The sequence below is a fragment of the Micromys minutus genome (genome assembly GCF_963924665.1).
Source record: "Micromys minutus genome assembly, chromosome: 7".
NCBI lineage: Eukaryota > Metazoa > Chordata > Mammalia > Rodentia > Muridae > Micromys > Micromys minutus.
The window spans coordinates 57116574-57130854 of NC_137976.1; the positions used below are offsets into that span (position 1 = coordinate 57116574).

The window sequence follows — 14281 nt, forward strand, 5'->3', positions numbered from 1 at the left end:
AAGCTTGGAGGGAAACAAAGGGGATTTGGAAGAGGCTGGAGGTGGGCAGTGGGGCATGAGTCTAATCAAAATATACCGTATACACATGTGACACCCTCAAAGAGCAAGTAGACAAATCATAAAAAGCAAACAAACAGCTATATCATATTATTTCTAAAAATATATTTTAAAAAGTTATTTAAAAGTAATTAAAAAGTATCACAAGCTTTTTCCTTGTATCAAAAGCTGGGCCACCAATCTGGTTACTTGTGGATTGACTAAGCAGTCCAGCAAGTCATCTGTGGACACGAAGATTCTAGAAGGTGCCACATGACACCTTGGGGCCGACTGCTCCACCACTGCGCTTGCTCCTTTACTGGTTTGCTGCCTTCTGGCACAGGGCAGTTCTGCAAAGTGCGCTCCGTTTCTGCTGATACATTCTTCGCTGTCTCCTTCCAGTGCGCTTCCTCTCTCCTCAGACGCTTCTGTCACAGGAACCAGATCTGGGCCGAACAGACTTGTAGCCTCCTGTTTCCCAGCCTCCACTGTGAAGCCTGGGCCGAGAGCCTGCTCCACTTCCATGTGCTCCTCCTGCACACGTGGTTCCTCCCCGTTTGCTCTCAGAGCTTGCATTTCTACTTCCTTAGCTTTTTCACAATGATCAAAAAAAGCACAAACAGCACTGTTTAAGTAGCAGCTATTGACTTCATGAGACGTTTCCTCAACCTAGGAAGGAAAGAACCCTTCAACATCGCTGGACCAACTGGGCCAACTCACCAGCAACACCAACAGCCTGCCTGGAAACCTGACCATCATACCTCAGTGGGGTTCAGCCAGGTTCTGGGGTGGTTGGGGTCCTCTGCAGTCTTCAGTGTACACACGAGCATGCGTGTGACTGCCTCCTCTACCCGGGCTAGGTGGTCCTCTTCCTGAGGTAAAAAAAATAAAAAACAAACCCTACTTTCTTATTTGTCTCTGTGCCTCATTAAGAGTCTTTTAGCCCCCATGAATGCCAACCTTGTCACAGAAGGCGCCCCTGTGCCGTTGGGAGCACCATACCTTACATGTGTTCCTGATCACCTGCTATCTATGAGTGTAGCTCACCAAATTTAAGAATAAAATTATTTTAGAAGACAAAGGCCTTACATACAAATGACCTTTGATAATTTCTTTCTAATCTTTTCCACTTCTTGACATGCCCAGATATTTTCAAGAAATTAATAAAACATGGAACAAGGATCTTTATGGAGTTTGAAAAGCAAATCATGTGACAAGCAGAATGGTTCTGTGTGTCACACAGGGGCAGAATGCATGCTTGCCTGCACAGGGGCCAGGATTACATGAGGGTGGTGCAGTGGAGAGACTGGCCATGGTGACGCATGCCTGTGGCTGAGATGGTGGCCACTCAGAGTCTGACACCTTTCAGACAGATGGAAGGGCTAGTGGCCCATCTGAGGCCATGGGTTACAGGGAGGTTGTGTTTCAGAAACCAAAACAAATAAACAAAAAAAGCCAAACATCTGCGCACAGCTTCTTAAGATACAAGAAGTCTGTCTGCTCAATCCAGCTAGCTGTATAGCACAAACCTTGCTTTTTGGTTATCTGCATGTAAAGACTCCACTTCCTTGCCAGCTGTATGTAATAACCCAGACTCCCTACTCAGCCTATACATTAAATATGCCGAGTTTCCAGTGTGCTGTAGTTAGTTACTCCAGAGAGAGCCCAGACCACCAACGGTGGTTTGAGTGAAAATGGTTTCCAAAGGCTCATAGGGAGTGGCACTACTGGGAGGTATGACCTTGCTGGAGGCCAGGATGGGCTTTGAGATTTCAGAAACTCAAGCCAAGCCCATTGCACTTTCTCTTCCTGCTACCTAAGGGTCAGGATGTAGAATTCTCTCAGCTATGGTCCTTGCCATGATAACAATGGACTAAACCTCTGAAACAGGAAGCCAGCCCCAATTACATGTTTCCTTTATAAGAGTAGCCATAGTCATTTACCTCTTCATAGTAATAGGACACCGATCCTAGCTTTCTCTGCATGTGTCTGCATATTGGTCACTTCCTCTTTCCCTCCCTGAAAGCTAAGTGCAAACATATAATGATATTACATGCTCATTCCTACTGATGCTTAAAAGGCACTCAACTCAATAAAATTCTCCATTCCTTCTAGATTTCAAAACAAAACAAAACAAAAAAACCACAAACAAACCCTTGAAACAGGATAAACACCATAGACAAAATGTACAGACAATTCAGTCCCACACCGGTCAGGTCATTTTTAATTAAAGAGGAACCACTACACAGTTGAAATCCCACCACAGGAGTAAAAGGAGGAGCATCACTTCTAGACCATGCTCAGTTCACTGTGACTCTGCAGCTAGGCTGAGCTATGAGGCCATCTCAAAACAAGCAAGGAAATCAGTCAAACAATTCCTTCTAAAGTCAGGAAGAAGACAAAGCCGAGCGCCACCTCCACTATTTGTTGTTGACTTAGATGTACTAGTACTTGCCAAAACAACTGAAACGAAGGAGATGAGACTCTGAAAATTCAGTCAAAACCAACAACCATCACGTGCACCAACAGTGCTCAGCCAAAAGACAGAATGGATATAAGAACAAAGATCTTACTATGGCAGCCAAAAATAAATAAATAAATTAAAAAAAAAAACACTAAGACACAAGCTTTAATAGGAAGAAACACAAAGTCAGAGAGAGGAGACTTTACAATATGCTTGTAAGAAAGAAAACTGAATTTGGACAAGAAAAAACAATAATTCAACATCTAAAGTTCAAATAAAATTTAATTTGAATAAAAGTATTAAGAGTTTTTCCTCTTCAAACTAGATAAATTGATTTACATGATTACTTATAAAAACAGAAGAATAGCCAGGAAAACACTTTAATAAAAAACGTGCTGAGAGACGTCAGTCTTGTTGGCTATTACCAACATGGCAGACTCGGTAAATAAAGCACAGACCCACAGGTGACTCAGCAGACACTGCAGCAGACAGGACACAGACCCACAGATGACTTGGTGGGCACAGCATCAGCAGAGGAAGAAGAGACTTCACACAAACCAAGTCTCTCACAATCCCACTTAAATTAGAAAACTCCCCTTGGAAAAAGATAACATCTGACATACACTAAATGCTTCCCCAAATTCCCCATGTATTTAAATGTGAACTAATATACAATATCTAATAATTCCTTTATGACCTCAAAAAGTGGAAAGACCTTGTTACTATTCTTAAAAACCCAATCCGATCCACAACACAGCCCGTGCACAAGGCTGTGGAAGGAACGGTGCTCACATGCCACTGAGAGAAATGAAAAGCTGCATCATGGCAGAGTGTGAGACACAGGACCCGGGGCTTAGGATCCTCCCCAACGTCACCCAGACATCATTGACAACCATAAAATGCCAGAAGCAATCAGACATCTACCCACTGGGAAGGTCTACTGAATGACAGAGGAGCACCCCCACAGAGGGTACAGTTGCTAAGGATTAAGTAAAAATTAGGATAGTTTTGGTTCTATTATGTAGGCAAATCAGGACATTACTGCTCAATAATGAAGAATCAGAAATCAATGAGATTAAAAACAGGAGACCTATAGTCAGTTTTAAATGATAAGCTGTGGCCAGTGTAGATTTGTAAAAAGAGGCATAAATGATTAATATTGGAAGTGAAAGAATGACTGTTAGTGTAGACTCCATGACATTAGAAGGACAAGGAAGAAAGCCTGTGAGAGGTTTAAGCCATAACTGCCTCTTCCCACCCCACCCTAGCACCCAAAGCAGTCCAAGGAACCAAATCTATTTATAAATGCCATACTCCAGCAGAGGAACCTTGGCTGTCTGCACACAGGAGCACAGAAAAGCACAAAGGGATCCTGGAATAGCTTCATGTGCCAGGAAGCAAGGATGCACTTGACTGTTCTTTTAGGTGGTTTCACTAAGTGCACTGGCAAGAAGATTCAGACACTCGGGGATGCTGGGATGTTCAGACAACTGACACAATGAAAATTAAGCTGGCTGGGAAGCCAGGAAATTGGGTAGGAGGTAACCCAACATGACAAAGACCACATGAAAAAGTCTCAAGTTAGACAAGGTTTCTAGAAAAGTAGATGCAGTGTTACAAGCATCACTGTGAGGAAGCAATCACCCTCCAAATACACCCATGGGTCTTCAGTGTTATGTGGTATGTATGCTCTTCAGGGTTCCTGACATCATACCTCTTCTCTTACCTATAGATTTCTCCTGTGTTGGATGCCTTAACATGTTGCCTAATTTAAGCTTCACAACTGTGTTCCTGAGCTGGGTTCAGCTGCAATCACTGTTTTGCCAGTGAGCTTACACACTGAGCTTGCCTGGAGTGAACTATTTGCTGGAAGATGGGGTAGCAGACTCCATCGAATATCTGCAGCTCCAAGCAGATGTTCTGTGAGGCTGCTGGTCTCCCAGCATACTTCCACTGAGCCCCAAAGGATTTGTGTCCCCTCTTCCCTAAGCCCTTAAGTACAGCTTCCTGTTTCAGTAAATCTCAGGACCCACCCACTGCAAAGCCCTTCCCATAACCAAAGGAAACACTTCAACCAAGGGGAGGGTGCAGCTGCCAATAAGAGCAGAGACTTGGGCTTCCGATTAAGGAGGGCAGAGATACAAAAAGAGCCCTAAGGGGGAACAGGCTCAGTCAGAGGCTCTGGTTAAAGACAGTGCACATGCAACTGAGGCTTCAGGTTAAAGAAACAGACTGAGCACTGCACTGTCGACTAGCACAGGGAGCCAGGATGAAGGTGTTATTGGGAAAAGGGTCCTGGCAGAAATGAATGATAAAGACATACTGCTGAATGATTCCACTTTGAGACAGTGCATATATAGGTCAAGATCAGAGATATGGATCCTGAACTAAGAAACAGATATTTCTATCTGGGATGGTGTGGGACAGAACCAACAACGGTAGATATAGATGGCAGATCCTGCTAGGCCTCACACACCCCTCCTGACACCACTCGAGGAACTCATGGCCACCCTGTGTCCTTTTGAGGAGTGGCTGGGCACAGTAGCACATGTGCCATCCCAGGATTCAGGAGGCTAAGGAAGAAGTGTTTGAGATGCTATGTAGAGATACCCCATCTCAAAAAGAAAAAAAAAAAAAAGCAACACAACTAAGTCAAGCAAAATTAAGAAGATGGCACAGGTCTAAATGCCCACCTCCAGCCTGACATTTCTCCAGAGAGGACAGACTCACAGAACACAGAAACAAACTCATCCCGGCTGCTGGGATCCAATGTTGCACACAGGCTTTGCTTATCTTAGTCATGTGTTCTTTAAGGACAACGACAACACCAACAACTGTACCAGCTCAATCCAGGAGTTTATACTGACGGTGACAGGGTCGAGAGACTCCACGTAATGCCACCAGTGTCTGGGGACAAACAGAACCTGCAAACCAAAGAAGAGACAGTTACCACAAGAACTGGACATTTCTCACTGGAGCTGAGACTGCTAAAGAGAGACAGGGATGAATCCCAGGGAACAGGGTGAAGGAGGGAAGAAGAATCTCCTCCCTTAGCAGTCAAGGTCATGAGCTTACAGCTTTCCACTCCTAACCCGGTGACTTCTGCTCACATCTAAATTTTAGTAAAGGCTTTGAAATTCCCCTTTGCCACTGAATAGTCAGGGTGAACATCGTGATGAAGGGAACATGCAGCCACGTCACTTTATTTACCAGACAACACCCTCCTCCCCCCCCACCCACCCACCCCCCCCCCCCCCGCCAAGGTACAATAAAGGACAGAGTGCTAGGGAAAGACTGGGGCAGTCAGAACCCTCAGACACTGTAGGTAGGAATGTAAAATGGCCGCGGTGGAGAACACTACGGTGACCTCTCAGAAGGCCAACCATACTCAACCTACTCAACACTCAAGTACCTTATACCAAGTGCACACAGCAGCAAACACATTCCTAACAGCTCACACAATCAGCTCAGGAGTAGATCACTGCAGCATACCTATGTAATCAAGAGCTGTTCAGCCTTGAAAACATGTTCTGCATCAGAAGTCAGAGACAAAAGGCTCCATATTGTTTGGCTGCAGGAGTACTCCCCAGAATAGGAATAGAAAAAATGCGACAGAGATACAAAGTAGCTGTTGGGGGCTGGAGGAATGGGCATGCATGAGGGGAGGTGTCTGACGGACCTGTGTACACGAGTGAGGACAGGATAAAGCTGATGGAGAGAATTAATGCCAAGGACTGGTTCAGCAAGCCCCAATGCTATAAGAGAAAATCTCCCCACGGGGTGGATATGTGGAATACAGTCTCTTTAGGAGGGATTCAGATGTCAGCCGTTCTTGCTGAAAATCATCCTCTGTCTACCTGACTCTGAGCACAGGATGCACTGCAGTCTGTATCTGTCTGATGGAACAGTCTTTACTGTGAATATGCTCTAGTACCCACGCCCCAAGTAACAACAATGGCTCCACCTGCTTTGAATGTTCTCAATGCCTATTCTCCCCGACACCAGCAGGAGGAGCTGTGTTCCCTCTCTCCATCTCCCAGGCCTGCAGATGGGCAAGTTGTCTCCAGCAGCAGTTACTGGGAGGAAACTATTCCCATCTGTACAAGGGAAGCACAGGCACCAGGCTGTGCTGTCCACTGACAGGTCATCGATGTTTAAAGCCCCATTACCTGTCCTGGGCTCAGCGTGACCATATGTCTTCGAGCTTTCTGGAACTGAGGGAAACGCTTTAAATCAGGGTTGACAACATTGATTTTACTGAACACACTAGACTCTTCATAAGGAATTCTGGTTGGATAAAGGAAAGGCATATCTTCAGGAGGAAAGAGATGCCATCTTTTCCTAATGAAAAAAACAAGATACAAGTTAGCTCTCAACTTGAGATAAAGTATGTTAGAAGGCAGCAGCTGAAAACTCGGTTTTACTAATTTAAATTCAATTCATACAGGAAGGAAGGAACATGCCCTCTGACTCAAAGCTGATCCCCTGCAAATGTCTGATGGAAGGTAGCTCCCCACTGGTGGGTGTCTCATGCCCTCCTGAGGCAGCCCATCTCCTTACTGGGGTAGGATCTCATTTATAAGGTGTTTCTTTTGTTTTTTGTTTTTGTGTCTTACAGCACAGCTTGCTTAGCATTGCATTCACCCCTAACCTGGAAGCGAACCAGAATAATCTTAATCACATTTTATCTTGTATGTATGTGTGTTATGTGTATTTCTACACATCATGCAGATTCATGTGCACGTGTGCAGGTGAGAGGCGGACACTGACATGTCTTCATCATCAGTCACTATCTTAACTCCTCTTTTTTTCCTGGTGTTTGAAGACACCATTATGTAACTTTACTGGCTCTTCTGGAACTTGCTATGGAGACCAGACTGGCCTCAAACTCATAAGGATCCTCCTGCCTCTGCCTCTAAGTGCTGAGATTGATGGCCTGTGTCACCAAAGGTAAGTCACCTTACTTTCTGAGACAGGATCTCTTTCTGAACACAGAGCTCTGATGGACAGACTGGCCAGCGAGCTTCTGACCCTTATGTCTCTTCTACCCTCTGCACCTGAGACATGGAGGCCCGCGCCTGGTTAATCTTGCCCCTGCTGCAGATACCTGTGCTCTACTACTCTCCTGAATAAGCCCCAGAGCTCTCCCCAGCAAAAAGCTTCTAGACTTCTCCCTGTCTGGACGTTAAACATGCTCAATCGATCTATCTATTAAGGATGAGAAATGAGTAAACGATGACACATATCCTGAGAGTGATACAACGGACGGTCTTTTAAAAGGACAAAACTGTTTCATAAACTGAATTCGCTCTTTCAGGAATGGGAGTAAGTAAAATTCTATTATTGTCAGCACTAGAAGGAAGAGTGCCGAGGCAAAGGGTGCAGAAGAGTGAGGAGACGGTGAGGAGAGCTGATGGGACCAGAGGAAAAGAACCAAGCCCCAGTTGTGAAGAAAAGCCATGAGGCCCTCCCGAGTGTGAGCCGGAGTCACTGGAACCACCAGTCCTTTCTGCACAGGGAAGCAGTTCTCAAACCGTCAAGTGTGTACTAAAGTCTTATTTCACTCAGAACTGAAGGTGTCACAGAAACAGTGAAGTGCTTGACTTTTCTGAAACTCTAGGGCAGCCTATGAATCTCACAGCCACTGGAACAGAACTGCTCAAGTTTAAGTGCTTTAAGGCAGCCTCTTAGGAATGGCTGTTCTGCTCCACCAAACCCACTGCTAGTGTGGAAACCATTCTTGGTTACTTGGTATGTTAATTCTGGAAGTGCTCTCAAGAGGCCCTCAACTTAATTTCATTTCTAAAATAGCAGTAGAGAGAGATCCACATCTGTCCGGTACTTCTTGGGCTCATGAGGACCCACCCAGAACGTCTGTCTATCTATTGCTTCTCCAAAGCAGCCTTTCCCAGAGGAACGGCCACCACAACCAGACTATCCAACCTGCTTTGCTTGGCCTCACAGGTTAGAATGTGCATGTCCTTCCAGCAGAGTAGCGGCACCATGCCTTCTGCTCCAAAGCCCCCATGGTTTTGTACGTGCAAGGAATGGAGAATCGGAGTGTTTGGAGTCAAGACCTTTATGGTCCACCCTGCCTACTTTGTCCAGTCCTACTGTTCCCAGTGCACCATTTACAAGGGTTCTCTGCACAGCCTGTGTTTTCCGGGCACCCCGTGTCCTCCGCCCACCTAGGTGATAGAGACACTTAACTGCTTCACAGCCATCTGCACAAAACTGCTCTTCCACGGAACCCTGAAGCACTGTCTCCCCACCTTTCAGTTCCAATGCTCTGAAGCCTCCTCCAGGAGCAAACAATCTCCCTTCACTGCTCAAGGCCTATAGGTACCCCGGGTGCAATTGCTCTCAGGGAAGCCCTGCCCACCTCTACCTATTCTAACACATGGAACTTGATGAACACTCAATAGATATTCACTAAAGCTATTTTATCAATCAGAATTCCATGAAAATGAAAAATATGCTGCCACAGTAAAACTGTATGTTTTTTAATCAAAGGAAAAAAAAAAAAAAAAAAAAAAAAAAAAAACCTCTGAAATTTCTTTGGCCTGCTTCCTATATCAGAGCACCAGGAAGAGACAACTTTAAAGCTATGCTCTATGGTCACATTTCAGTTTCCAAACTCTTTAACTCCAGAAGGGCCGAGAAGGTTCACACCCAACTCACTGCTGACTCCCCTGCATACAACACACACACACACACACACACACACACACACACACACACGAGCATTACCTTCCTTGTACCTGGAATACTAAGTTGCAACCATAGGAGTCCTGATGACAGGGAGTGTGGGCTCCCAGGGATCCGATCCACAATGTACTTTCTTGCCCATTTCTTCCAGGAAACCCAAAGTCAGACCACATCACGTCCTGTTTGGAAAGAAGTACAGTTCATCAGGAACTGACCGCCCACCTCTGTGGTGGTGCACCTGTTCACATGGACAACTGTTTTTAGCACTTATACTTCCTTACAGAAAATGCTGGAGATGGGAAGGACACTATGAAAAAAACTTTTAAACCAATAATATCTGAGTAACTTAGTCACAGCAATCACTCAACAGTATTTACTGTTTATAATAAATACCCCAGGAACCGTTTGGGGAGCTTGTGACAAATCGATGAATCAATTAAGGCCACCCCACCAGGTGTGACTCTTATAGCTGTCAGAGACAGACAATAAATGACAGACAAAACTCTGCAGCTGCCTGGGGTAAAAGTACTTACTGCAGGCAGTGGGAGTGTCATGGAGCTCAACTCAGGAGGCCACAGGCCTTTAAGGACAGACAGTATTTTCGGGCACAGCATTTTATTACCCTTTACACTTCGATGACCACATAAAAGAAGCCCTCCGAGGGAGGCCAGTCATTTAAAGGTATCGAAACTAGAGCCTCAGCTCATACCTATAAACCAGTCTCAAGCAGATGTGTCACACAATGACTTTTGAAACAGTGATTCATAGGTGGTGGACTCTGCTCTCTGCTCCAAGCCACTATAGAAAACCACACCTTGACTCTGAACGAAGAACTATAGGCAACTAAGGAATACTGAGAGAGAGAGAGAGTAGCCTTCCTCAGGGAAGAGCACGCCAAGTGGTTATCAAATGGTCAGTCCTGAAAATACATACATGTATGTTTGTGAGTGAGTTGTGCTGTTGTTGTTGTTGTTGTTATTTATCTAAGACAGGGTTTTTCTGAGTAGCTCTGGCTGTTCTGGAACTCAGAGATCCACCTGCCTTTGCCTCCTGAGGACTGGGATTAAGGAGTGTACCACTACTGCCCAGCTAGAGCAGGTCATATTTATATATTTAGAAACATATATACTTAATAAGGTATTTTCAAAACGATGTGTAGGATAAGCAGGATGAACGTGACAGTGTTTACAGGGGACGATGAGGAAGGGCTCAGTCAATGACGGGCTTGCTGTAGAAGCACCAGGGCCTGAGTTCAGCCTCAGAGCCCCCCAGCCCCACCACAGCTGGGACTGGTAGCCCACATGTAACCCCAGTGTTGGGGAGGCAGAGACAGGCAGAAACCTGGGGTCCTCTGCCTAGCCAGGCTCATCTAATCAAGGAATTCTGGGCACGAGACCAAGTTTCAAAACCCCAAACAAAGCAAGGGAGTATACCTTCAGAATAGCACGAAGTGCTGACCTCTAGTCCCCAACTCCCCCTCCACATGTTCACACATGTACCTGCACGCTCGTGTTCTTCTACATAAGTATTTCATGGTAAGACCAAATACAGCACATCTCCTGAACAGAACACTGCTCACTCACAGTTAATATAAGGCGGGACAAATCAACATGCTGACCAATGAAAATGACCTTGGTTTATAACAGAGGAGTAGGGTAGACACTGTGTTCCTGACTCTTGAGAAGGCCCTGCTTTATGGGCCATCCCAAACTGAATAATACTCAAGACAAATAATACATGATTTATACATAATGATGGTTTCATTTGGTATGGATGTATAGTAGTCCAGTTTCTCCAAGAACTGGAGATTCACAGGCAGGCCTAGTATTTTCCTAACAATGGTGAACATTCACAGGTGAGACATTCTAAAACACTAAGAAGTATTTGGAAACTGTCACCCCTCCCCCATCTATTTTTCTTTTCAACACTACTGAGGTAAAATTTTTAATATGACAAAATGTACCATTCTGGAACATAGTTCTACATGTCTAACAAAGGCAGACACCAATTACTGACTACAAGGGCCAGTCGGACCTCTATTATTCCTGACAATTCCTTCCTCCCGGGCAGGCAATCCTCCTGCCTCTATCTTCATGACAAGCTGGCAACTGGGTTTTTCTAGATAAAAAATTCTAACAATGAGGATCTATGTGGAAAATTTCTTCTTTTTTATGGTGTATGCGTGTGTCATGGCACATGTGTGAAAGACAGAGAAGAATTTGTGGGAGACAGGTCTCTCTCTCTACCATTTGGTTTCTGGAGATCAAACCCAGATCAGAGTTGGCAGTAAGTTTACTATAAGGCATAGAGCCTTTCTACAACAACAACAACAACACAACAACAACAAAATGCAAGCAAGCAAGCAAACAAACAAAAGAGTCCTTAACACATTCAACAATAGACTTTTAACTCTACAGTTAAAAAAAAAAAAAAAAAAAAAAAAGTATGGTTAGGGCTTAGCCAGAAAAGAGCACTGGCTACTATTCCAGAAGTCAAGTTCAATTCCCAGCAACTACATGGTGACTCACAACCATCTGTAATGGGACCTGATGTCCTCTTCTGGCAGACTGCTTGTGTGTGAGCGTACACACACTTATATAATAAATCTTTTAAAAAACTATGTCTCACTATTCTTGCTTGTGCACGGCATTCTGCATTCTGGTAGAAAACATACTTCTTGCTTTCTTGGTTTCTGACTAGGCTTCAAAGTGCTGTCTTTTTATGGCTTCTACTACTATGGTAAAAATGCCACGACCAAAGAAAACTTTGGGAAGAAAGGATTTATTTTACCTTACATTTCCAGGAAACAGTCCAGCACCAAGGTAGTCAGGGCAGGAACTGGAGCAGAGGTCATGGAGAAATGCTGTTTACTGGCTTCCTCACTGGAGCTTGCTTGCTCAGCTTGCTTTTGCACACCCCATGATCACTAACTAGCCTAGGGATGACATCACCCACAATGGACACTGCCCTCCCTCATCATATATTAATCAAAAATGTCCCCAGGCTTGCCTTTAGCCCAATCTTATAGAGGCATTTTCTCAATTGAGGCTCCCTTCTCTCATATGACTCCAGCTTGTGTCAAGCTGACTTAAAAACTAGCCAGCACAAGTGCCACAACAGCTCATTAAGGTCTCATTATTTATTTATTTTTGAGATAGGGTTTCCCTGGGTAGTCCTGGCTCAGATCTGCCTATTGTCAATCTTTGTTGGGATTAAAAGTATATGACACCATGCCAGGATTGGAAATGCTCTTAAACCCGTCCCCTATGAATAAGTTCAATAACCTTTACAGAAATGAATTGTTTTAAGACTGCTATACACATAATAGACTCATCTTTATACATTTCACAGTTTTAACAACAACAACAGGAAAACGGTTTCTGTCAGACTATCACAAAAACCAATAAGGACAAAAAATAATAATCATTTAGAAATCCATGATCAAATTACTTAAGTTTTACATGATACTATGTGAGAGACATTTAAACAGGTTCCCTGTTACCCCTGTGCCTACCTTGCAGGTAAGGATCTATAGCCCAGGGTTTAAATGGCTGATATTGACAGCTCCTACCACTGGACTCTGAATGCCTCAGCTCTGCAATGTTCCTATCAATCTTAGACCCACTGTCTCACTCTGGTTCTTTTCCATTCACAGGTCAGAAGACAGAAAAAAAAAAAAAAAACTATTCACAATTCCACCACAAACATACATCTGAATAAAAAAAATTAATGTTGGTCAGAGCAATAAAACTGGAACTCTTAAAAATATCAAGACTGTTAACTACAATTAACTTGTAGAATTAAAAAAATTTATTTTTCTTCAGGAAAATTACCTTTGGGTACAGAAAAAGAAGAGGTCATTAAGTCTCTATTTACTGAGTAGATGCCTAAGTTCTATTTTCTATTTTTTTAAGCACGTGAATTCTTAGGTGCTGATCTGTCTCATCAGAAAGCTTCCCCATCTGAGACTCCTTTAATCATTTCCAAAACAGCTGCCTCTATTTCAACATATCCACACAGCCATGTTACAAAGTCCAACAGGGCTGAACTAATCTTCCATTTATTGCTTTTGCAGATTTGATATCCTGGTGACTTAATAAGACTTCTGACTCTCCATAGCCAACCTCAATCATAACATGAAACAGAATCTACCTGGGAAACATTCTTGCGGTACAAAATTCCTTTTATTATATGTTGATTCTTCACAACCTCAATTTTAAGAATGCTTATCAATAACTAGGAGAGATAAAGGTAATGTTTCTCACAAATTCCCTATCTTCCTAGGGCAGTAAAGAAAACGGGTGCAGACAAGCTTTGCTGAGTCACTGACATGAATGGGTGACTAGAAAACCAGTGAGAGTAATTTTGTTATACACAAGTCTGGTGTCAATAATTCCAGGCCATCTGCAAGACTACCAGATACTTTCCAATTATATCAGTACATTTACCAGCTTATTTGCCAACATATAAATATTACATATTTAACAGAGAATTAATCTCCTTTATGGAAGAAAAGATTAAGTAGATGGAGAACTCCAACAGAAGTTATAATTTAAAATGTATAAACTTGGTTGAAGACTGAAGAGAGCTAGAAATTCCTTATCAAAATCGACAGATGTTACACTTGCTTACCTAGAAGACACAGAATATTTCACAAGGGTAGGGGTTTAATCAAAATATTCTTTAAAGAATGTTAAAGACTAAAGAATGTAATCATCCAAATACCTATTCCATATTCAGTGCTATGCTGGCAGCTCTGAGGGAAAAAGGAAAGCAACCCAGTGTGTTAGAGGACCAAGATAGGATTCAACAAAGTTTGAGTCCAAATAGGACACAAAGGAACACCAGTGAGGGATGTATGTGTTTAAATGGCTGAGGTTTCATAGCCAAGGTGAGCCAGTCCTAAAAAGTAGAATTTACTAGACAAAACATGAGAGGGTCTGAGCAAAGGTCAGAAGGTGGAGAGAACAAGGTCTGCCTGGGAGCCAACAAGGAGACCAGATGGTGACTCGTAGAAAAAGCCATTGGGTTAGGGTGTTGGGGGGGGGGGTGTTAAATGCTATCCTTATATAT

At 43.7% G+C, this 14281-nt stretch overlaps 1 protein-coding gene across 1 annotated transcript in view; it reads right to left on the bottom strand.

The window, feature by feature from the left end:
* Window positions 1–198: 198 nt before the first annotated feature.
* Window positions 199–14281, bottom strand: part of HSPBAP1 (HSPB1 associated protein 1) — a gene marked incomplete at its 3' end in the record, with an annotated part of 48062 nt that continues 33979 nt past the window's right edge. The window contains exons 4-8 of the mRNA XM_080919553.1: window positions 9251–9387; window positions 6670–6841; window positions 5341–5424; window positions 798–908; window positions 199–705 (exon numbers count right to left, since the gene is read on the bottom strand). Coding sequence (XP_080775679.1) covers window positions 199–705; window positions 798–908; window positions 5341–5424; window positions 6670–6841; window positions 9251–9387 — 1011 coding nt within the window. The remainder of the gene's footprint in view (window positions 706–797; window positions 909–5340; window positions 5425–6669; window positions 6842–9250; window positions 9388–14281) is intronic.